General features: G+C 42.6%; 2 protein-coding genes across 3 annotated transcripts in view; one reads left to right on the top strand and one right to left on the bottom strand.

The window, feature by feature from the left end:
* FBXO15 (F-box protein 15) overlaps positions 1-9,818 on the bottom strand; it is a 129,168-nt gene extending 119,350 nt beyond the window's left edge. The window contains exons 1-4 of one of the 2 annotated variants that reach the window (XM_064443105.1): positions 9,614-9,818; positions 5,930-6,049; positions 3,810-3,914; positions 213-455 (exon numbers count right to left, since the gene is read on the bottom strand). In XM_064443105.1, coding sequence (XP_064299175.1) covers positions 213-455; positions 3,810-3,914; positions 5,930-6,049; positions 9,614-9,735 — 590 coding nt within the window. In that variant the 5' untranslated portion in view covers positions 9,736-9,818. The remainder of the gene's footprint in view (positions 1-212; positions 456-3,809; positions 3,915-5,929; positions 6,050-9,613) is intronic. The other variant, XM_064443104.1, reaches the window with a different exon arrangement.
* A 1,247-nt stretch (positions 9,819-11,065) lies between these two features.
* Positions 11,066-17,204, top strand: TIMM21 (translocase of inner mitochondrial membrane 21). Its single transcript, XM_064443106.1, has 6 exons — positions 11,066-11,589; positions 12,851-12,913; positions 13,013-13,110; positions 14,465-14,538; positions 16,536-16,641; positions 16,736-17,204. The coding sequence occupies exons 1-6, from the start codon at positions 11,274-11,276 to the stop codon at positions 16,826-16,828; spliced, it is 750 nt and encodes a 249-aa protein (XP_064299176.1). The 5' UTR covers positions 11,066-11,273; the 3' UTR covers positions 16,829-17,204.
* The last annotated feature ends 5,592 nt before the right edge of the window (positions 17,205-22,796 follow it).

The following is a 22,796-nucleotide window of genomic DNA, read 5'->3' on the forward strand; positions in this document are numbered from 1 at the left end:
CTTAAAGTATACTTCCAACAGAATTTTTACATTTCTACTAACTGCTACTTATGTTTCTCAGGCTAGGTCATTTTTAGGCTATCATAGTATCCTCCCATTATGACATACATTTTATAGCTCTATTTCCATATCCCCCCCCAGTGTTTCCAAAGCCATTAATATTCTGTACATTTTTCTCGAGTAAACATTTTCTGTGACAAGGCACTGCTTACTTTATAGCTTCTTTGTTTTTACATGGAAGACCTGTATAAAGATCTACAGGTTTAACAAGTTGCATTACTCTAGTTTTGACAGCAGCTATTTGTTTGAAGATGTATTCTTTCTTCCAGTACCCAGGCTCTCTATCATGTAGAGCAGCACTGCCCAAGGAAACAGTTTCTGTTTGTTCAGACTTCATTTTCCAAATTGTCCTTTTTGGATGAAAACAACTGGAATAGATTTTCAGCCAGATTCCACTGAAAACAAAAGAACAAAGAGGAAAACCACATAAACTTCAAGAATAGTTACTTAATTATTCTTACATGGATGTCCCAGCTACCACTGAGCATAATGTTGGCAGAAAAATATAAAGTCCTAGTTTATCAGCAAACTGGGTTTGATCTAAGTTTCTAGAAGACCAGAAACTGTAGCCTCCTAGGTACTAGTCAAGAAAATGGAAAGGCACAGTTGTACGGCTTTCCCCTTTTTTACCTTCCAACAGCTCAACAAAAACAATCTGGACCCCTCAGGTTTTTCACACAGATCCAGCTGAAAGTAGAATGGAGGAAGACAGAATCACCGATGTTTGGTGGTGGTACCACTGTCATGTCAATCCCTTCTGTACTCTCTTTTGAAAAGCTCAGAGACTAGATGACTTTTTGAAGAGGTGAAAGAAACGTGCAACAGGAATAACAGGTTCATCTCTTTCCTCTTTGGAAAAATATGAGGTCACATTTCTGCCCTCCACCCCCCCCAGTATCTCTAGGACAGTTCAGGGAACACTGAGTGCAAGAAGTTACAAAAATTCAAACAACAATCTGTGAATAAAGGTTTCCAATAAATTTTCTAATTTTAAAGTTCTAGCCACACAGCCTACATAACTGCACTGAAGAAAATGAATAGCAACAGAAACAAATTCTCAAGAGAAATTTGCTACCATTTATCAGCAAGATTACCTCTACCAGTCCTAGCTTATCCCCAGGCAAACTTACATTAACGTGCTTTGCAATGCATTTTTCTCCTCCTTAAAGCATTACAGCATTCAAGGACTGAATCCATCCCACACAGCCTCCTACCCATAAAAACCACTCTTACTTCATCAGCTGCTGAGAATAAGTCCCCACGTGCTACATGCCGAGAGCCAGGCTCTTTGTTATGGATGCAAACATACTCTGGAATTTTGCAAACACCTTCCAGCCTGCTGCTCTGCAGATATATGTGCAATCTCCCACTGCCATTTTTTTGAGTCAAACCTGTTTAAAACCCACAGACCCATAAGCTTCTATGACTGGTAAAGGGGGATTCACAGTCAACATGAGCTTCCAACTTTCCTTTCACCAAAGTCGAGGCAGGGGGCAGAACATGAAGAACAACCCTATAAGTAAAACAAAGACTTAAGATACTTCAATTCTGAGACCACAAAGAAAAGACAACTCAGTTATCAGATAGCATAAACCATTTCTGATGGAGGGAGAAATTCTTATTTAACTCCAAACCAGCTAAGAATTGTGGGATGATGAAAACAAAGAAGAGGTGTCCTTCACACACCATCATGAGGTGAAATTGAGCTGTGTATCGTCCAACTGGTCTTATTCAGCCTAAAAAGTCCAGTAAGATGTCCTCCTATAACAACCTCCTGTTAACTAGAAACCCCTTCCCAAGACAGACATCCTTTCTTGAATGGGGAGAGATACTCAGCATCTGGCTGCATGATGCTGAAGACAGGGTAGGCATTTCCTGCATTTTGAAGGTACATTCTCAGGCAATATAAGCTGAATGAAGACAGACTTGCCACCAATACCTACCACTCTTCCCCTCACTCTCAGTTACATATTGCTTCTTCCTTTCCCAAAACAGCATTGTGCAAGCAGATGAGAGATCAGTTCCCAAAGCTCAAAAATTCAGTCAGGGCAGGGAGGCAGAGGAGAAAAAAAGGGCGAATTGGAATCACTGGTGTTTAGGGACTTATCATTGCCCCTTCATGAGGAATCTTCAGAACAGGATTCTGATTCTGCCCCTGACTTCTGAAGAATTCAGGGCACACAAATCAAAAAGGCATTGAACAGGGAATCATGAATTTGCCTCTTTCACAGTTGAATACGTGTCACTTTCGCCTCAGTGTTAAGTATAATATTCACCTCAAGGCCTCTTTTTGGACGTTGTTACAACAGTTACAACAAGCTAACCCAACCTCTTACTACTAACTCAAATGCCACAATCAGACACGCACCATTCTCAGTCATCCCTTAACCACAATGGCAATAAGATCTGGGTAAGGCATAAACATCTCCCCCTGTGCTCCGGCTTCTCACTTCCTCTTCTTATACAAGCACTTTCTGCTGGTGATCAAAACCCTCAGGCTTTCAGACAGACCATCTATGTGAGCTTCCCATGCTGCACAGCAGGAAGGCTGGAGTAATACCACATGCTGGGACAAGGGGGATGCAGAAAGGGGGGTCAGAAGCATTTCCTTGCCTTCAACAGTTACATTGAAGACATCACAGCCAAGGAACTGTTAAAGTGCAGACATTAACTGAAGAGCTCAAAGACAAAGCACAGCATTAGGCAGCACAGATACATCACGATGAAAGACTGATGGCCCTGTTGCATGAAGGACAGTATCCTGTACACCAGAACAGCAGAAATATCCTCAAAAAGAGGATAAAACCTGCCTAAAACCAAGATCAGATTTGTCAGAGAGGTATACAGGGACTTCAATTAAAATGTCTGTTAATTCACCACAAGATTCAGGGACTCAGGAAGGTCCATGGAAATCCACTGGGAAGCAGTGACCTGGTCCCACTGAACCAGTCAGTCTTCTACAGAAGGGAAAGTATCTCTCTCTCAAATCCCATTTGAGTATATACAGTAATCTCTGTCGAGATTAGAAAATGGTGATAGACATTGTTGAGATGGAGACAGATGAATCAGCTTCCCTTAACAGCCACAATGATTTTATCCTACCTTACTATCCTGAAGTGGAAAATGCATATTAAGATATATAATTTGTGTCAACCACACCATTTTTACCTACATGCACCTGCTGACAGCCTCAAAAAAAAAAAAAAATCTGGATTATTGCCTTCCCTTTAAAGTCATCAGTTCTAAAGGTGTCGGTGCCAATGTTAACTGATTCACTGTACAAGTTTTGGCAAATAAGTGAGAAATGGATGAATACCAGATGCTGCAACTTCCTACACAGGAAGACATTTCCTCATTTAAATAACACTAATGCAGGAGAATCCTGAAAAAACGATACTACTACTATACACCACTAAGGATTGCCTGAACCAAAAATCCTGTGCAGGTGCCTGTGAATACAAATATATGCAAATTTTACAAGAAAATAAATGCCAATAGCAAAATTTCAAAACTCTGTATTTAGTTTTTGCCTCGTAACTCCCATTAAACTTAACAGGGCTTGCACAGCTAGAACACCATACAACCTGTTGCACTGTGAGCTATGCTGTCCGCTTTCATCAAAGTAATTGCCAGTAGGCACATGCATCTGTGCTCTGGCATCAGTGAAACTAAGTTAGAAAGACTCATAACTCAGGTAAACTCAACTGCTGCACAGTTAGGACTAGCACTTATGTTTCCCTCTTCCTTACTTGTCACTGGCCAGATGATAGAAGTGCTTATTCACACAACCAACACACAACAGGGACACAGGATCCAAATAGGAAAGTATCTTCATCAGCATTTCTGATGGCATGCTGGAAAACAAGAGAAAGAGAAATACCATTAGACTTGCCTGCCAACCCCAGAAATGACAATGGCAAACAATTTTAATCCCAAACCAGACCAAAACAAAGAAGATAGAAACTACCAGCTTATAAACGCACAAATCAAAACTCACCTGAAGAGTTTATTTGCAGACCTTTGTTTCTGATTTGTCACTCTGATCTAAAACATTTGCTTAAAACAATTCACTACAACCTATTCAAGTGACACAGTGCAATTATGTGAATTATATAGATTTCATACATATATATGACATATATAATATATATCATAACATAATGATGTATATATACATATATCATAACAAAAAATGAACAACATAAAAAACATAAGTAGTTATGGGTTTGCATTTTCATTGATTGAACTTTGTTAACTTTATACTAGTTTCACATGAAACTATCTTGTTCAACTTCAGTTTCTCGCTGCTTGTACCATGATTTTAACACTTAGTCAATAACCACCAGTATTTGCCAGAACTGCTTCACTTACTCTCCTCCTGACTGTGGTGTCAGGTCTCAGGATGCACCAGGACAGAAATGTCTTAGTCAAACAGTAAGATCATGCTCTACCTCATCAAAGTCTTCAAAACACATGTGCTCAGGGGTCTCACACAGTTTTCATTTACATCAACAGAAAGATGTGAACTTTAAACTAAGAGCTGAGTGGTATCTTGAGAACATTAATGTTTCTGTGCTTCGGTAAGGCTGCCTGAAATGCAGGTGCAACAAGCTCAACATAACCTGAAGCTGAGTCACCATGATTTCTGTATTAACAGACCAGAAACCTCATACCCTTCAAGTAGTACCCAGTAACTGCACAGAGTTTAAAAAAAAGATTTATTTTATACTCTAACTTTTGGCACATGAAAGTATGGTAACATTGAAATCACCACTGAAAATAGAAGCTGCTGTGAAAGTCAACACCACAGCTGTGTCTCTTGCCCATTTACTATCGTGTCATTTACAGCAGCTGCTGATTTATAACGCTACTCCAGAAGCATATAGCTTTCAAGCATAGAATTATAATAATACCAATACTCCAAGGTTTGTATTAAAACTCAGAATCTTAGTTGCACTCACATAGGGCAACTGTGTCAAAACTTCCATGGTTATTATGTCAAATAACTCAAACACTGTAAGGTCAAAGCAGTTTGTGCATTTATTCCAGTGAGAATTTAGAAAGGATCCCTTAAAAAGCTCTAAATTAGCTAATACGCTTGATCTAGGATTCTCAACAGTAGTTTTAAAAACTGTATTATTTTTTTCTTTGAGGGAAGCTGATAGGATTTTTTTTTTCTTTTTTCTCCTGTCTTTCCCACCAAACAAAGAGCATAAGGGATTGAACCGGCCATACAATGCAGAACAGAGAAATGACTACACAGGAAGCTGTAAGATGTATAAAACAAAGAAAATTAATTAATCTTTCATGTAACATATTCACAGATGGTTTTAGTAGAAACGTAACTAATTTTCAAGAAGAAAGCAAGTTACGATTATACTGAAAGTGCCCTTTCACTGTCAAACAGGGATTGAAACATTCACCTTGCAGCAAATATGCAGCAGCCACTTTATTCCTCCCCTCTCATCCCACTCCACCATCCTAAGCCTCTCTATACAAAGCAACAAGCATCAAGAGAATATCAGAAGTTTAACTCCAAACTGGCTTTTACTGAAGTAGTACAGTAACAATTTTTACTCTCAAGGAACAACACAGTCCCTGATTTGCTAAAGGCTTCATACAACTTGGAAAACTTACACACTTCATACAAACTTAGAAAAGGAAGCGAGGGAGAACCATGCCAGAAAACATAAGACGGTCAACACAGGATCACAAAGCAGGCCAGGAAAGCAAATCTTTTCTTTTCAGCGTAGAACATCTGACATCAAAATCTCCAAGGTTTGAACATAATAATTGCAGGCAGTCAAAAAATGGCTTCTAGTCTGCTAGGGGTCTTCAACTCTTACCCTTAAAGTAAATTCCTACTCACCTCTCAATGCACAAATTAGGTTTTGGTTTTATGGAAGGTGTCAAACGCAGACTTTTAATTACAGCATTTGCAGTTTCAGAACATTCCCCAGGCCTAGCAGCAAAGCTCCTTGACCTATTTCTAAGAAAGAAAAGCTGTTAGGAGCCACATCATCACAAAATGAAGAAATACACATATCATGCACATGTAGACACCACATCTCAGATGAGGATTGAGGGAATACGTCACATGGTAACTCATTATTATCAGTTCACAAATTTAGACAATGATCTCCAAGTCAAAATACCTGAAAGCAGGTATTAAAACCCATTATTTAAACCCCTAGGTGTCTCTCCTATGATTAATCTCTCCCAGTAGTCAGAAGGGAATAGTGCCACACCACCAAATCACTTTGAATCTGGTAGAGATCTATTAATGTTAGACAGCTGCACCACTGTGGCCACCATAATCACGCTCCAGATAGGCCCCTGCAGCAAGTCAAGCTCACTGATTAATCTTCTGCGTTGCAACATTACTCCAGAGATGTTTTTGAGCCATCCAAGTTTGCTAAGCTCCTAAAAGGTATCAAATAAAACAATACCTTGAAACTTTCTCAAAAACAGACAGGGCTCTAAAAGAACTCCCTTGACTACAAAACAGAATCATATTTTAAACAAAGTTATAGTCTCATTTCAGATTTTTCCCCTGCTAAAATACTCGCAACTCTGGGAGATAAGTGTTAGTTCAACAGGCAAGATGCATATCAATGTTTTTATTGCTCATTAACACAATTTGGACAGAAATTACTTTCTCTTACTAAAGAAAGCAACTTTGCATATTACTAACACAAATAAATTCTTACAATCTAAATGGCCACACGATTTTTCCAAGATTTTTGATACTGAGAACTCTGTAAGCAAATACTATCATTAAACCACATAGAAATATTCAGATGCAGTTTCAGTCTTAATCAAATCCCTACACTTTGTACCCACTGATGCCACAGAGCAGGCAGAACTCCCTATATTCTCTGTTGGTGACAGTCTGTATTGACATCTGACTTTCCAAGACCTGGTCAATCCAAATCTGGGTTTCTAAGCAACCAACTGATTGGGGGCGGGGGGGAAGGCGGAATCAAATTTTTGAAGTACAATGGTACCACGTACATTTAATGTACACTGTTCTTGAGATTGGTTTAAGCTCAAAGAAAAACAGAAATCAGAAGAACAACTCTGTCCTACATTGTCAACTGTGCTACGTAAAAATAAAAAATCCCTGAAGGATTTTTTACCAGAAATTGTTACAAGCGTAACAAAAAAGACACACATTTCAGCTTGGGTGCCAATCTCTTAACAGACTAACAAAATTAACAACTACCAAAAAGTAACTGTATGTCAAATATGCCCTGAAGGTCAAGCAAATGTTTTACTCATGTATTGTTAGCAAGAAGTACACTTATATAATGAGATGAGGCTGTAACAAACTGCATTTTTCAAAATCCACTAAAAGGATTTGCAGACACGAGTCCTGTCCAACAGCAGCAGAACTACCACTTGTGTATCTTTATGGGCAGCATAGCCAAGGCTATTTTACCCTGTGCCTATGCTGAAGGCACAAAGATACCTACTTTGGGCATACCCAACAGTGACACACCTACACAGACTAGGAGTAATTCAGATCAAGAGCTGGATCCTGGATTTTGCCACACTTTAACTAGTACAAGCATAACCTGTATTGCCTTTATTCGGTGTCATGGTTCAGCCTCAGCGGGCAACTGAACACCACGCAGCCGCTCGCTCACTCCCCCCACCCCTGTGGGATGGAGAAGAGAATCGGACGAGCAAAAGAACTTGTGGGTTGAGATAAGCACAGTTTAATGATTACAATAAAATGATAATGATAAATGATTATGATAATAATGACAATAGTGTTAATATAATAAAAAGGGAAAAGGAAGGGAAAGGGAAAACAGGAAGAAAACATGGAAACACAAATGATACAACCGCTCACCACCTGCTGACCGACACTGCCCATCCCCCGAGCCACGATTGCTCCCTCCTCCCCCGGCCAGTCCCTCCCAGGTAACATACTGGGCATGACATGATATGGAATATCCCTTTGGTCAGTTTGAATCTGCTCTCTTGGCTGTGCCCCCTCTCCTCCTGGCTTCTTGTGCACCCAGCAGAGCATGGGAAGGTAGAAAAGTCCTTGACTAGTATAAGCGCTACCCAGCAACAGCCTAAACATCTGTGTGTTATCTCAACAGGGTTTTTTTTCCATGCTAATTTCAAAGCACAGCACTATACCAGCTAGAGTGAAGAAAATTAACTCTATCCCAGCTAAAACCATGACATTCAGCCATTCTTGCTTTCTTTTTAACCATTCCTTGCATTCCCCTCTTCTTCATCCCAAGAAGGAATTTCTGAAGAGAAATGTTGCCTACACGTGCCTTGAAAACTTTGATGTAACACCTACCACTTTTGAAAGCTTCATTTCAAAAAAAAGTACTGAATTTGTGAATCTTCCAAAATAAAAATATTCTCAAGGTAAGAAGAAACAACAGCAAATCCATAGCATAAACTATTTTTCAAGGACTGTGTGTGTTAAGATTTGAAATTAGTACTAACAAAATGCTTTTACTCCGCATTGACAAAGCTTGCCTCCCCAAGCCGAAAAACAGTAACAGGTGATACTCCCCCTCTTCAGAGACTTCTAGTAACAACTGAGGTGCTCTTGCTTAGAGGCACAACCACCTCAATTGTTATTTCATGAGCTTTCAATTCGTGGGGCACAACTTTATCGCAGCACTTTGACTTTCATACACCGTAGTACTTGCAGCATGACTTTTGGTTCTTTGCTAGTCAGGATTTGTTAATCTATTCCAAAGAATGTATAGAAAGTTGTAAATAGTGACAAAACCTGTCGTCTTCTTCAAATGTTAAAGCATGCCTGGGGAAAAAAAGAGATGACAGTAATGTTTTGACATCTGAGTTTTGGGGTTTTTTTCCTCAGGTACCAATTCCAAAGTCTTTCAAAAAGGTGGGTATGACCCATTCCATTTCCAGGTTTTAAAAAAAGGGGGGAATGAAACAGCTATGAAAGCCAAGGTTGTACAAACAGGTTAGCAGAAAAACCTGCTTTCTCAACTTTTCTTGCGAGATTGGTGCTTTCAGTATTTGGAAGCTGAGCCTGTACTACATGAATTAAGCTAATCCCACCTTCCACAGCTAAATCCTCCCATTTGTTACAAAGGCCTAACTACCCTGGACACGTACATTAGACACTAAGCCAGCCAGTACTTTGCAGACCGGCTGCTGCTTGTTACGCTTCCTCCAACAAGCTCCAGCACGTACCCAAGCTGCAGCCCCGCCACCCAGAAAACAGCGCCTTAAACCGAGGCCGTCCGTGCACCCGGGAACGCCTGTGTCTCCCATGGCCAGGCGCATCGCCCCTGGGCAGACATCCCTCTCCACAGGGCCACCGAGGGAAAGCCGAGGCGAGCCTCGCCGCCATGAGGCAGCGGAAAGCGAAGGCGTGCGGCGGCGGCGGGGAGGGGTCTCCCAGAGGAGCAACGGAGTTGGGGAAAACGGACTAACCGCTCCCCACGGGCACGGCGGCCAAGGCCGAGCGGCAGCCCGGGGGCGGCAGAGCCCCGTTCAGCGCCCCCCGACGGCCTCGCCTCAGGCGGGGCAGGGAGGCCGTTACCTGGGCCCGGCGGCGGCAGCAGCAGGCGTGAAAGGCCGCGACGGCCCGGCCCCGGCGGCGCCAGAGGGAGCCGCCGCGCCCCGGCCGTACCGCCGCAGGACCCTGCCGCGGCCCGTCGCCATGGCCGGCTCCGCCGCGGAACAGCGCCTTCGGAACGGGTGGGGGAAAGGGGGCGCTGCCGCCTCCCCCGTGAGGTCGCGGGGCCGGGCGGTGCCCAGCCCGGGAGAGGAGGCGGCGGCCGGGGGCACCGCCCCGGGGAAGCAGGCAGGTAGGCGGAGCGGGGCTGCGACCTGCCCTCGTGCCTCCTCCGCTGCCCGAGGGAGAGGTGGCCTGTGGGAGCCCGTGTTCGCACCCAAGGAGTTTATTTTTAATTGGAGGTGAGGGACACCGGCACGGCGTGGGGTTCCCGGGAAGCCTGGTGTGGGGCAGGCGGAAAGCGTTCACACACCGGGGAGCCGCAGCGACCCCCACCGTGAGCCCCCGTCGGGACCCCCGACGTGTGCCCCACCGCCCGCCACGGGGCCGCCCCGCCCCCCGCGAAGCCGGAGCGTTGTCCCGGAAAGCGGGTGTGTGCGGGACGCCGAACTACACGCAGGGCGGGGGCTGCCTGTTCAGCGCGGTTTTGCGCAAAGGCGGGTGCTGGGTGGTACCCCACAAAGCTAGCACCCCGCACCGAGAAACTACGAGGCATTTATACAGCTAGATGGGTCAGTGACAGCGAATATTCGCTCCCCCCAGCTAATAATTGGGTAGTTTCTTTCTCATCTTCAAGGCACAGCTCCCTTTAAATTTAACACGCATGCTCAGAGGGGAAGGGGCTTGTTTGAGTAGGGGGGTTTCTGGCCTGGGGGCGTGATTTTTAGTATAATGACGGGGAGTTCACTAAAGGGCACTTTGTTTTAGTTCTCATCAACATCCCAATTAGCTGCCCTCCTCGACTATACACTTCATCCCCCCGTTCTCAGTGTCTTCAGAGGCGGGATCTTCGCTTTTATCAGTCTCTCGGCTCTCTTCAAGGATAGAGTCGGCAAAACAAACGCCTCCCTATCTCTCGGCTCCCTTCTCTGGCCGCCAAATGCTGTTTTGCAAAGCTCGCGTGGGTCACTGTTATTACTTGTAAGACAATTCCATTTTCTTCGGGGTATCAGTGGCACGGTCTTCTCAGGTGTTCCGGTCTCCGCTCGCGGAAGCGTCAGCTGCAGCGCTTTCACGCACCTGTGCGTGCACGATCAGAAAAACAATTGGGGGAAAAAACCCAAGCAAACAGAAAACCAGCTTAACGAGGCTGAGCCGGACGGCGGTGCACGGCGCGGCGGGCGGCCCCCGCCGTTGAAGGGTGGGCAGCGGCTGCAGCGACCCCGCCGGGCGCCGTTCCCGCCCAAACTACGGCTCCCAAGCTCCCGCTGCCGCTTCTTCCCCTCCGCCCCCGGGATTTCCGCCGCGGCGAAGGCGGGCGGCGGCGGCTGTGGGCGGGCAGAGGGCAGTGGGTGCTCGTGGCCTGAAGGAGCGGCAGAGGAGCCGCGCTGAGGGCGGGAGCGTTCCTCGCCTCTCCCCCCCCAGGGTTCGCCCCCACCCCGGGAGAGGGGCAGGATCTCGCCGCTTCGCTCGGCTGCCTCCGCCGTAGTTCCCTCAGGGCGCCCGGGCGCCGCCGCGGCCCGCCATGCTGCCCGCCTCCCTTGTTGGGCGGGCGGGGCAGCGCGGCCCGCGGGCGCCGGCCTCCCTGGGGAGGTGGCTGCTGACTGCCCCGGGACGGGCCCGCCTGGGGACGGGGACCGGGACGGGCCCCTGGCCCTGCCTCTGCCTGCGGTGGCGGCGGCACCAGCAGCAGCCGCCCGCCCCGCTGCCCCGGGCCCCCCGGCTGAGTATCGGGACGCGAGCGGGGGCGCTGAGGGCTGGGCGGCCGGGCGGTGATGGCAAACAGGTCTCCGTGCAGAGGGCTCGGAAAGAGGAAACTCTGCTGTCGGCGGCCCAGAAAGGTAAGGCGGGCGGTAGCCACTGGTGAGCGCCGATACCGAGCGCTGCCCGGGGCGGCTGGCGCGGAAAAGGTTACTGCTGCAGGTGGGGGTTTAGAGCCCCGAAACTCAGGAATGGAGGGGGAAAAAAAACCCCACAAACATTCTCAGAAAACTAACGAGCCCTTTACACATCGTGTTGTTTTCAGTAGTTGATGCATTTCAGCGTATGTATTGCACAAACAAGCAGAACAGAAATTATGTGGCTTCTTCCCAACAGCTGCTTGATCTAGTTTTTGGGTCACATCGGGGATAAGATGTAGCAGTCTTTCGTCACCTTTTTCAAAAGGAAAACCCGTCACATGCAACCTGTCTCGATGCTGTTATAACAAGTTTACTTCCGGCGAAGTTGTCAAAGCTCCACACGTGGTTCTAGTTTTTTTACATGACGGCTGTCACTTTGGTTGGTCTTATCAGTGAAAAGTGGTTACTACGTAATTAGCCCCAGAAATTCTAAGTGCTTTGAAAAGGTATATGAAAAACATCCTCAACTGATCAGAAGGCTACAGGAAGAAGAGTTATTAAAGTTTCCTTGATAACTTGTGATTCACCAAAAGGCACACCTTGTCACTTAAATCAGTAGTCTCTTTCCAAGTTCTCAAAAATATTTTGTAGCAGAGACTCATTTTTTTGGAGTATGTTGACACTTTAACTAGTACATTACATAAAAACTAATCAGATAAGCTGTAGTAAATAGTCTCAATAAATGAAATATATTTTAGTCTAATATCCTTTTTTATTGCTCACTTGATTGAGAAGTCATAAAATAAGTATTTTCTGTGTGTGCAATTTTTAAGCTTATGCTTTTTTATTTTTACTTCTCCCTTTCTCCTTTCTCAGCATAAGGATTGCAATGATTGTGCTTTATATGGTGGCTTGAACACTGCAGTGCTAAATAACTCATTAGTTCTTAAAAAAGCTCTAGCTCTTGTGTACACAAAAAGTAGCAATAAGTGCAATTCTGGGTCTTGAAGACATGTAGTAGGAGAACAGAAAATAATACAACTTGATATAGAGGTATAAATATGCCCTGCACAACATAAGAGATGTTCCACGGTCTCTTTCTTTTAGTGGTGAGGCATTACGGAAGCTGTTGTTGGAATTTTTTCTTCTGCCGAAATATTATTTGAGGTGCAGACTAATAGAAGACCATTTATGTAAGAAACCTGTGCAAGTCTTAACTCTCCAAGATTGTAACTCCGGTGTTGTTTTCTGTCTATTTCAGTGAAAGAAGCTGGAAGAGACTTCACCTATTTTATTGTGGTGCTTGTTGGAATCGGTGTTACAGGTTATTTTTAAAAATTACATTCTTTATCAGAAGGTGCTTTTCATTAATTCCATCGAGTTTGATTAGTTTTCATTCCATCTGCTGTTGTTTCTGTTACAGGTGGTTTGTTCTATGTGATTTTTAAAGAGCTATTCTCTTCTTCTAGTCCAAGTAAGATCTATGGAGATGCCTTGGAGAAATGCAGATCTCACCCTGAGGTTGGTTTTTGAACCTTAGTCATAAGTTTATGTTTCTCAGTAGTTACTGTCTCTCTTTGAGGTAAAAGCTTGCACGAGGAATCTCACAAATAAAGCTGCAGGAAGGCCCACATGGTGCTTAGCAGGCAAACACCAGCAGATCTGCCTGTGCTTTTAGCTGGCCAGAGGTGGGTCAGCTCCAAGTTGGAGCTTACATTAGGACAAGTTACTCAGGTCTGAGCTTGAGTGAATTAGCCTGCTAAAAGCCAAGTTCAGTGAGTGTACCACAGCACAACAAACTGGTGCAACAACAGTGCCCTTTCAGAGCATGTGCTTGCGTCTCCATGCAGAAAGTCTTATAGACATAGCTGAGTGCCTACTAAATGTGGTATTTACGGAGTTCTGCCAGTCAGGGAGGCAACTGGTCCCACTTAAGCTTTATAGATCTAGCCTGCTGCCTTTCCTCAGCACATTTTTTCTCTTGTGACACTTCACTAGGGTCCTGTCATTCTGCAAATCACTGCATAAGTGTCCAGGAATTTAAACTCTTCATTTGAAACACAGTTAGCATTCATGTGGCTAGCAGGAAAAGGGAAAGAATAGTCATGTGATCCCACAGTCATGTAAGATAGCTAGATGTAAACAAAAATCAATCTAAAATTAGATTTTAAAAACCACTACTTCAGGCAAAACAAGAGATGCATGGAATAGCTTTCAAGCAAAGTTGCCACAGATGCCACTAAGGATAACCTAGAAATGAAGTGACAAGTTGTCACTAGAACAAAAACGAAGACTGCTTAGGAAAAAGTTTGTAGAATTAAAATTTCTCTCCAGTACTTATACAGTAAAAATCACCCTCCCTTTCTAACCAACTTTAAAGTAAGTTTAAAACTAGGTTAATTTGGTCTGGCTTAATAAATCTGGAAAAAAAAAAAAAAAGTCATTGAATTTCTTAAACAGTAGTGTTTTTAGATACCATGAAGGGGAGTGCATTTGCATTTTAAACTTTGAAATGTATTCTCTTAGAGAAGACGTGAGCAAATGTTTCATGCTTTTTTCCTTTTTACACAAAATGTCAGTAAAGTAGAAAATATACAGTAAGAAGAGATTAAAATGTCATAATCTCAGAGGATGGTACAAATAGAAGATGATAGTAGGATTTATTTTAGACATGTAATATGTGACTGTGAAGAAAAGCACTGAAATACAGAGACATTTTCCTTACACTGTTTTCTTTCAAAAACTCTTCTATTCTTGACACATCAGACTCACAAGGGGCATTTTGTTCGAAGAAAATGCCTTCACAGCAGGGATGTGAGCTGATACTATTTGAATGTGATATCTTCTGACAACTCAAACCTCTTTTCTCTTGTAGATAATTGGTGTTTTTGGTGAATCTATTAAAGGTTATGGGGAGGCAACAAGAAGAGGAAGACGACAGCTTGTCAGGTGCCCTTTGGTGTTTGCCCTATACAGACACTAGTTTTTGCACACCTGAGACATTTTGGGTCGCATAATAGCAAGTTGGATCTAAATTAATGAGCTGTATGGGACGTACCCTGTCACTTGTGAGTGAAAATGAAATCAGTTTTTTACAGTATCTCTTGTGTGGCACATACATCGTATGTGCACTGTATTTAGTGGTAAGATGGCAGTTCTGAGTGCCTCAAACCAAGCAATGGCCAGCACGGTAAACATAGAGCTGGTCTTTCCAGAGAATAGGTCAAGTCTGAAGAGACCAGTACAGGGGCCTAGGCGTGCATCTAGGGAGCAGGGATCTGACTGAAGTTTACAGTCTGAAACCCTCAAATAGAGTAAAATTGTTCTTTGATAAATTGTTCTTCGAGAGTTTTTCTCCTTTTGAAGCAGTAATTCTTATCAGCTCAGAAAGAGCAGGAGGTGGTAACTTTCCGACTTTCAAGATTCCAGCTTGCTCTGTTTAAAGCTGGGCTGGGCCTGACTGAACATGTTGTAGTCACTGCAGTGACTGTTGTCCCTGAGCTGATTCGCAGTATTGACTGCCCGTTTCTTATGTTCTTTTTTGGTACTTGAGGCCTCATGTCTACCGTGTATTTAAAAGAACATCTCTCACTTAAACCTTTCATGAGTGTGTCTGTTCATTAATCTGCTTTTGAGGGAGACAACAGAACTAATTTTTACAAAATGTAAATCCTCCCTGCACTATAACCCAACAGGGGCCTTGTCTTTATTGGGATTTTTGACTTTAATATATAGGATGGGACATGTAAGCCCAGATACACAACTTGAACCATGAAATTGAGAATTTTTTTTCCAGAGGAAGGTGATTTTTACTGGTGGAAGTTTATCTTTTCACCAGACTGTGAAAAAGTGCTTGAACTGGAGCTGCTAAATGAAAATGTTTTAAGCATCTGCCTGTAAAAAAACCAATGTAAATATGTAAATATATTCTGTCAGCTTTCCTAGTATTTAATTTCCATCATTTTGAAAGTCTAGTATTTTAAATAAAGCTTTGAGCTGAGGACTGTAAGATTGTAGCATTTGTGTCTGCAGAATAAGGATGACCTTAAATGTCTCAAAAACATACAGATTTTTTTGTGTATGAACACCTTGGACGTGTATTTACTGCAGTAAGGCTCTTCGTTCATCATTGTTCTCTGTAACCCATCATGTCACCTTAAACTGTATTGGAAGTTTAATTCACAGTGTGTACCTGGGCATGACTGGTGGAAATAAGAGCTTGGTAGCATGCTGCACTTAGTAATTTCAGTAGGAAACATAAAGTGGCACCAGAACTCTAGTTTGACCATTAGTTTCTGGAAGTGGTCACCCTGAAAGTGATGTGACCTTTCTATTTTTGTAATATTTAAGCATAATTGAACTCCAGTCTAAATATCAGTATTCAGGTTGGAGTTCTGATATCAGTCACACAACTTCAGTACAACAAAGTTAGTGCCAAAATAAGTAAAGCATATAGTAAACTGGTTTGATGTGATTTAACCAACCTGATAATTGGGCTGACAAAATATTCTTTGTGGGGTTTTTTTGCTTGGTAACTTAGTTTAAGTGACTAAAAAACATGCCTGGCACTCTTGGTGAGGTGGGTGTTCCTTTCTAGATGAATCTGGGGGTTATTTAGAATAAATACAAGGAAATTCCGGAATCTTCAGCCATTGGATTGCTCTTGAGTTTTGAGGGGAGGACTGGGGTGAGGACTTTTAAGCGCTTCATCTGTTAATCCTCAACTGCTAATTAGGTCTTTCTTCCAACTCCACTCCTCCTTGTATGCTTACGAAAAGCTTGGAAAGAAGAATAGACAAGGAATACATGGTAGCATAAGGACTGCATCGGAATACACTTTCTCACAAAATAGTTAAGCAGCTTAACTAGTTAAGAAGCTTAACTAGCATATAATATGTATCCTTGCTGGGTGGGTTGGGTTTTTTGTTTTGTTTTGCTGTTTTTAGTCACATTGAATATATAAAGGATGGACTGAAACATATGCGTTTGAAGTTCTATATTGAGGGCTCCGAAACAGGGAAGCGGGGAACGGTCCATGTGGAAGTCAAAGAGGTATGTACAATTGCTTGATACAGCTGACAACCTTGGTCTTGAATTTAAACTACCAAAGAGAAAAAAGCAGAGCCTGAAATTGTTTTCCTTACAGAATCCTGACAGAGGAAGATTTGAGGTCCGCTACATATTTGTGGACGTTGACACCTATCCTAAGAGAACCATTGTCATAGAAGACAACAGATAGCCAACGTTCAAAGTTGCTGCATCATCTCATTGAGTATTGGATGATACTGGTGTAGCCAGTCTATGTTTGAATTGTTTGGTGTTCTCAATTGTATCTTGAAGCTTTGGGGTTGTGCTACAGGTCATAGCCTCTCATAATAACAGACAGAGGATTTGAAGTGAAGCCAATGAAAAATAGTAGAGCCAGCACTTATGGCAAATATTTTGACGCAGGAAAATAATGGCTCATAATAAACAGTTTGATGCTGGATAATTCTTCTACACACTCAAAATCTGAGTCTTCCAAGATGTTAGGTTTGGATGGGGAGCTTTTTGTCTTCCTTTGCTTGGATTTCCCAGTAGCACTGCAATAAAGTGGTATTTTAAGTGTAGACAAACTCACTGTTTTCATTCTGGAGGGCTTTGTGTAGATAAGAAGGTAAAATAAGAATGTGTATTAGTGATGCAAAGGAGATCTAGCCCAAAGGCGTGTTAGAATGTGGATTTTGGAGGCACACATTCATGGCAAATGACTGAAGGTAAGGACTTAAATATTGGTCTCTTCTAAATAGATTAACAGCACACAGAACAGCAGTACTGTTTGCTCCTTCCAATGTTTGCCATGCCGCTCCGCTGAGTAATGGCAGTGTTGTAGCTGCTGTATACTGTCTACAGTTTTTTCCATTAAGTTGACTACATCTTCTGGGAATCAGATTCATACAAGTTTACCCAAACTCAAAAGCTCCATTCCTGACTAAACTTCTCACCTGGGTTTCCTCCTTTGTGCAACATGGCAGATAGCAAGTCTAATCCTGTGTATTAATAATCAGACTTAGTCGTGCCCATCTATCAAGCAGCGCCAACCAAAAAATGTCAAGCTTTAGCTTATATTTAACTGCTTTCTTAAACACCAACTAATGCATTGTTCTGTAGTTACCTAGCATATGTTATGAGCTTTTTAGTTCACTAGTTAATTATCCCCACATTAAGCACACACTGATGTTCAGTTTTCAGCCCTTGTTATGAGTTCATTTAACAGTATGTTTGGACTGTTCTAAAGTTCATGCAATATTCCCTCATACAATGCCACAGATATCATGTACAGACCTTTAGTAATACTTTACTGGACTTTAGCCATCCTGTTCATCTGTCTCCCAGTAAACTCATTTGCATAATCTCAACAACTAAACATAATACTGTGTTAGACCTGGTTAACTTTGCTTTATAATAAGCACTACAATCTTGATTTCAGTCAGATCCTCATATTGTTTGAAAGTATTCAATGAAGAGGAAGCACGCGTTCATCCCAGTTTGTGCGCGGAGCAGCCACGTATTGTAGCGGAGCAGCCGCCAATGTCCGTCTGAGAGAGACTGCAAGGTATTCCGGCGTTTCTAGACTGTATACAGTGACTTCTACTGTGCAGGCCAGAGGGATTTTTACAAAACTTGGAACATCAGTTGAGATTGACCAAAGTGACGTCATGTCCATTAGTTTCAGGAGAGTTACAAATTTGTCTGCTTGCTTTTGTCCCTTGGTGGATGCTTGTCAAGACTAACAAGCCCATAATTTTACACACAGTCAAAAGCTACGAAAGTCCATGGCGGTGGCTCCCTGTTGAAGTATGAGAAATGGTTTTGGTGCTTGATACATCGCCATGAAGTAACTTTGATAAACTTTTATTTTTACCTACAGTTTTTGACACCATTGATGTCCATCTGGGAAGACGTCTTTAATGAAAGCAATCGACTCCCATTGTTCTTCGTGTTATTTTCTTGAAAGCAGTAGAACCAATAACACCTTTTGCCTTATGCTTATGACTCTTCCCAAATCCTAGCATTACACCTGCCAGAGCTTTTGTTTCAGTATAAATCTGCAAACCAACCTAACTGGTTTATAGCCTAGTTAAAAAAAAAATGATGAGGCTGTCATTGTCTCATTGCAACCTGCTGCACTGCTGACTGGCAGCAGTACACACCGCATTTACCTGCCACTGCTTATGCTCATTTGCTATAAGCATGTGTCATACCATGGCGGTTACTAAAAATCACCTCTGCAAGGGTTTTGTCATAAACGGAAGATGGAGCAGGTTGTCAGAGCACATCAGAAATTTTGCAAGCTCTATATGTTTGTGATCTAATACCACTAGCCTTAAGCCCATACTGTACCTTGAAAAAAGTGTGATCTTCACCTTTTATGAAGCAAGACCATATAAAAACACGCAGTGTAAACTTGGAAATGTAATACTATTTTTGCCCTTCATTTATGAGTTTCTACTGTATCAAACTGCCTGAAAGCCACTGTAAACCTCCATGTTGTTGTGGTTTAGCCGCATGTCAACAACAGAACTGACAGGCTAGGTTTTTTCCTATAACTGCGCCACAGCTTTGCTTTCTTATTAATCCAGCTGTGGCATGTTTTCAGTGGACTTCACTGGTGGAGAAAGGAGTACTTCCTACAGCAAGAGGTAAAAACCATTTTTTTATAGTAAATGGTATAGGTACAGCAAAGAGGGCAGCCATTAGGTTTTTGTCTGTCTTCTTTTAGAGCCTTGTTCACACTCGAAAGTCAGGACTAGAAACTTTCTGGGAAGGATAAGATTATGACCTCACATAATGTCTTTCCAACAGTGCAGGTACATGGAATTCTATGTCAGGCTTGTGGTAAAACAGCAAGAGTTGGCCATTGGGTTAATGTGTATGTTTGGCTTCAGCTTGAGAAAACGAACTAAGAATTTGATTTAATTATTTGCAACCAGATTTATTTACAGGTTTTTTTCAGTACAAGGACTTCCTAATGTACACAGAAATAAAATGTATTTCAAGGGTTGTGTGAGAAAACTAACTGTTTGGAAATCCAGTCCCTGGTTGCTTGGTCCCTTTGAGACATCAGAACAGAAGTTTTTAAAGTTGTCTGCAAAGCTGTCAGTACCATAGTTCTTGCACTAAGTGCCCTTGTCATACTTTGGCATTTGTGTCAGGCCTCAATATCGTGCTCCCTAGCTGGGAATAAATGCTACAATTACAGGTGTCAGGAGAAGTCTTAGCAAAGTCAACTTAATGAGTCTGTCTGGCACTTTGGCGACTAGTCCAGACCTGTGTGAGAAAAATGGAGACAGACCAAAACTGGCAATAAGGGACAGGAGTAATTTAAAAAATGTGGATGCATGAGGAGTTGTCCACAGTGCAGCTGACCTTCACAGTTTCTCCATGATGCAGTGACTGAAAGCAAAGTACAAACCTCTGATTTATACATTGTCATTTCTCTGGAGAATCCAGAGGAACAAGTCAAGCTTATTTTCAGTTAGGGTAGCTCCAATATGACAGGGTTATAAATAAAGTGTTTCCTATCCTCTACTTACATGGCGTGCACTGTTGTGATTTTCACAACTCCTCTTTCTCCTGTGGAGTTGCAAGAAAGCAGGTGGGTGAGAGCACTTGCTCAAAGCAGCAGGATACGCAGCCATAGTGGCACCCTCCATACACTTTGTAACAAACAAAACATCTCACAGGCTTGAAAAAAGCTGCAGTGGAGGAGTATATCGTATATGAATCATCTTTGTACATCATCGTGCTTTGTAAATAGCAGAATACTGGAGAGACAGGATAATACTTTGCTTGTAAAAAGTGGAAAAATACAATTGTCGTTATAAATGTAAAATTGTAATTATCACCAGGAACTGCTAATTGCTCTTTTCCAACTAAAGCTTAGCCCTCTTTTATTTTGTTGGAGTCCAAGGAGCATAGCAAGTCAGTCAGTCTCCCCCTGGTGGGAAGGGGTATGGAGCCCTTGCAGGGTGCCTTCAGTCATCCTCCTTGCTGAGGCTGCATTACGCACCCTGTTATGGTTAGGCCTAAAAGTTGTTCACAGACTAGGGGAGCCGTAACACTTGCAGCCCTATATCTGACAGTCTCCTCCTTTCCTCTTGGCCACATCCCTCAACCTATCACCCCCAAGGAGGAAATGGAGAAAGACCTCAGTATCTGTAATCAGCTTCTGACATCACGTATTTCTAACCAGTGACATGAGCTGTGCCCCTGGATGAATCGTGTAACACAGGTGGTCTTACCACACAGTGGTAGTTACTCTCCTCTTGGCAAAAGGCCACATAAATGGAGGGGATTTTAGCTCTAGAAATGTTCTCCTGTAAGTTCAGGAGAACATCTGGTGTTCCCTTTAAAGCTGCCTTTACTGTGGAATAATTAAAGTGCCCAAGAAGTCGTGTACTCCATCAGCGTACTTTGTTTACAAACCCTGTTACCGAAATGCTGGCTAAATGCAACTGTAAGAGAGATGGGCATCCACGTACAAAATGTTCAGGAAGCCAAATGGCAGTGAGATCTTCACTGGTGTCTCTGTAAGAAAACTATTTAGCTTTAAATATCATTGCCTTCAAAACATTCTGAAAAGCACAATATTCTGTTTAAACTTCTCTCCTTCCCGTCTTGTCTATGCCTCGAAGTAGCATTTATCAGGATGTGTCCTCAGTGCATAAAGTGCTCCTCATGAGGTTTTTTTACTGCCTGCATCACCTTGCTCACTAAACAGATATACAAGGAGTTTTTTGGGGTTTTTTTGTTTTGTTTTTGTTTCTGGAATGGGGGGACATAGCTCTCAAGGAAATAACTTTTCCTGCTTTGTGAAAAAGCTAACAATATACTTAATAAAATGAAGGCAAAATAAAAAGTAGCAGAAGAAACCCACCTTTACCTGGGCTTAAATATATTGGTGTTCGTAATTTGGACAAATACAAGGCTCAAATGCTTTCAAATCTCAGTGGAGGAAAGCTTTTGGGAATCCTTTTTCTAGTAAAATCTCTTCAGTGAAGAAGAAAAAAAGGAATTTCACAGCTTGATTTATTGTCCTCCTCCTAGCTAGATACCTATCACCAGTGAGATTATTTAAGCCCCTTAAGATTTCAAGAGTATTAAAGTTTTATATGTATGTAGTTTGGCGTCAGAAAAATAACTTATATGGCTCTTGCTAACAGAAGTCTTGTGGGAACTGGTTACTTCTCATCAGTCTTGTGCGGCTGAAGTTTTGCCAGTCCCTATGGACAAAGCTGGGATCCATGTTTAAAAAATTATTTTCTCAAACCCTATTTAAAGCAAGCAAATATATGGGGACACCTTCATCAACATTAGGTGAAGAAAATTAGTCCAGCAAGACATGTGGTTTAGAGAAATGATCTGTTGAGAACTGATCTGTTCCAATTAGTACCGATTTACCTGGTGGTAGCTTTGCACTGGAGGAGGACAACTGCATTCACTGAGTTCAAACATAATGCTTTAGAACACCCCTGTTGTGATTTTGAAGACTTAGCCTAGATTGCTCCTTAAAAAGTTATCCCTGCTTCACTGGGTCACTGCGCTACCAGTAAGCCGTGCGGAGCTCCTTCTGCACGGCAAGCAGCTCAGACTGCTCCGTTCTCTCACTGGATGATGCTTGGCTGGGAAGAAAGCAAAGTAACTGGAAGGTTCAGTTTGACTTTTCGGTAAAGACAAGCAATAAACATTTCAGCGTTTCCTTTTTAAGGTTTTTTTCCTCTTTTTCTCTGGGAAAACACAAAATTATAGCATATGCCGGTTACTTTCTGACGGAAAACTGTCATGTTATTGTTACTAAAGCCATGGGAAAAATGAGTGCCAGGAATTCAGAGCCAAAACAATGACATTTTCATGGAAATTAAACACATATTCCAGAGTTAAGTTTTGATCGTTGCAGCGTTAATAAATATATATATATGCTCAAAACCCTGTTCTCCTTTAGGAAATGAAAATATGTCACTCACCAGCAAAATGCTGTTTTTCCAGAAACGTTGTCTGGCAGGCTACTCAAAATGAACTTGAGGTAGTTGTGCAACCTGGTCTTAACTTTCTCGTCTCTGCCTTCATTTTTTGTGGATGCCAGAACTAGTGTGTATTGTATAGGCAGCCAACATGCTTAGAGCTGGTTTGTGGGAATAATAATGTTACTCTGTCATCTGCATGAC

The sequence above is a fragment of the Phalacrocorax carbo genome, chromosome 2 (assembly GCF_963921805.1).
Source record: "Phalacrocorax carbo chromosome 2, bPhaCar2.1, whole genome shotgun sequence".
Taxonomy (NCBI): Eukaryota; Metazoa; Chordata; class Aves; order Suliformes; family Phalacrocoracidae; genus Phalacrocorax; species Phalacrocorax carbo.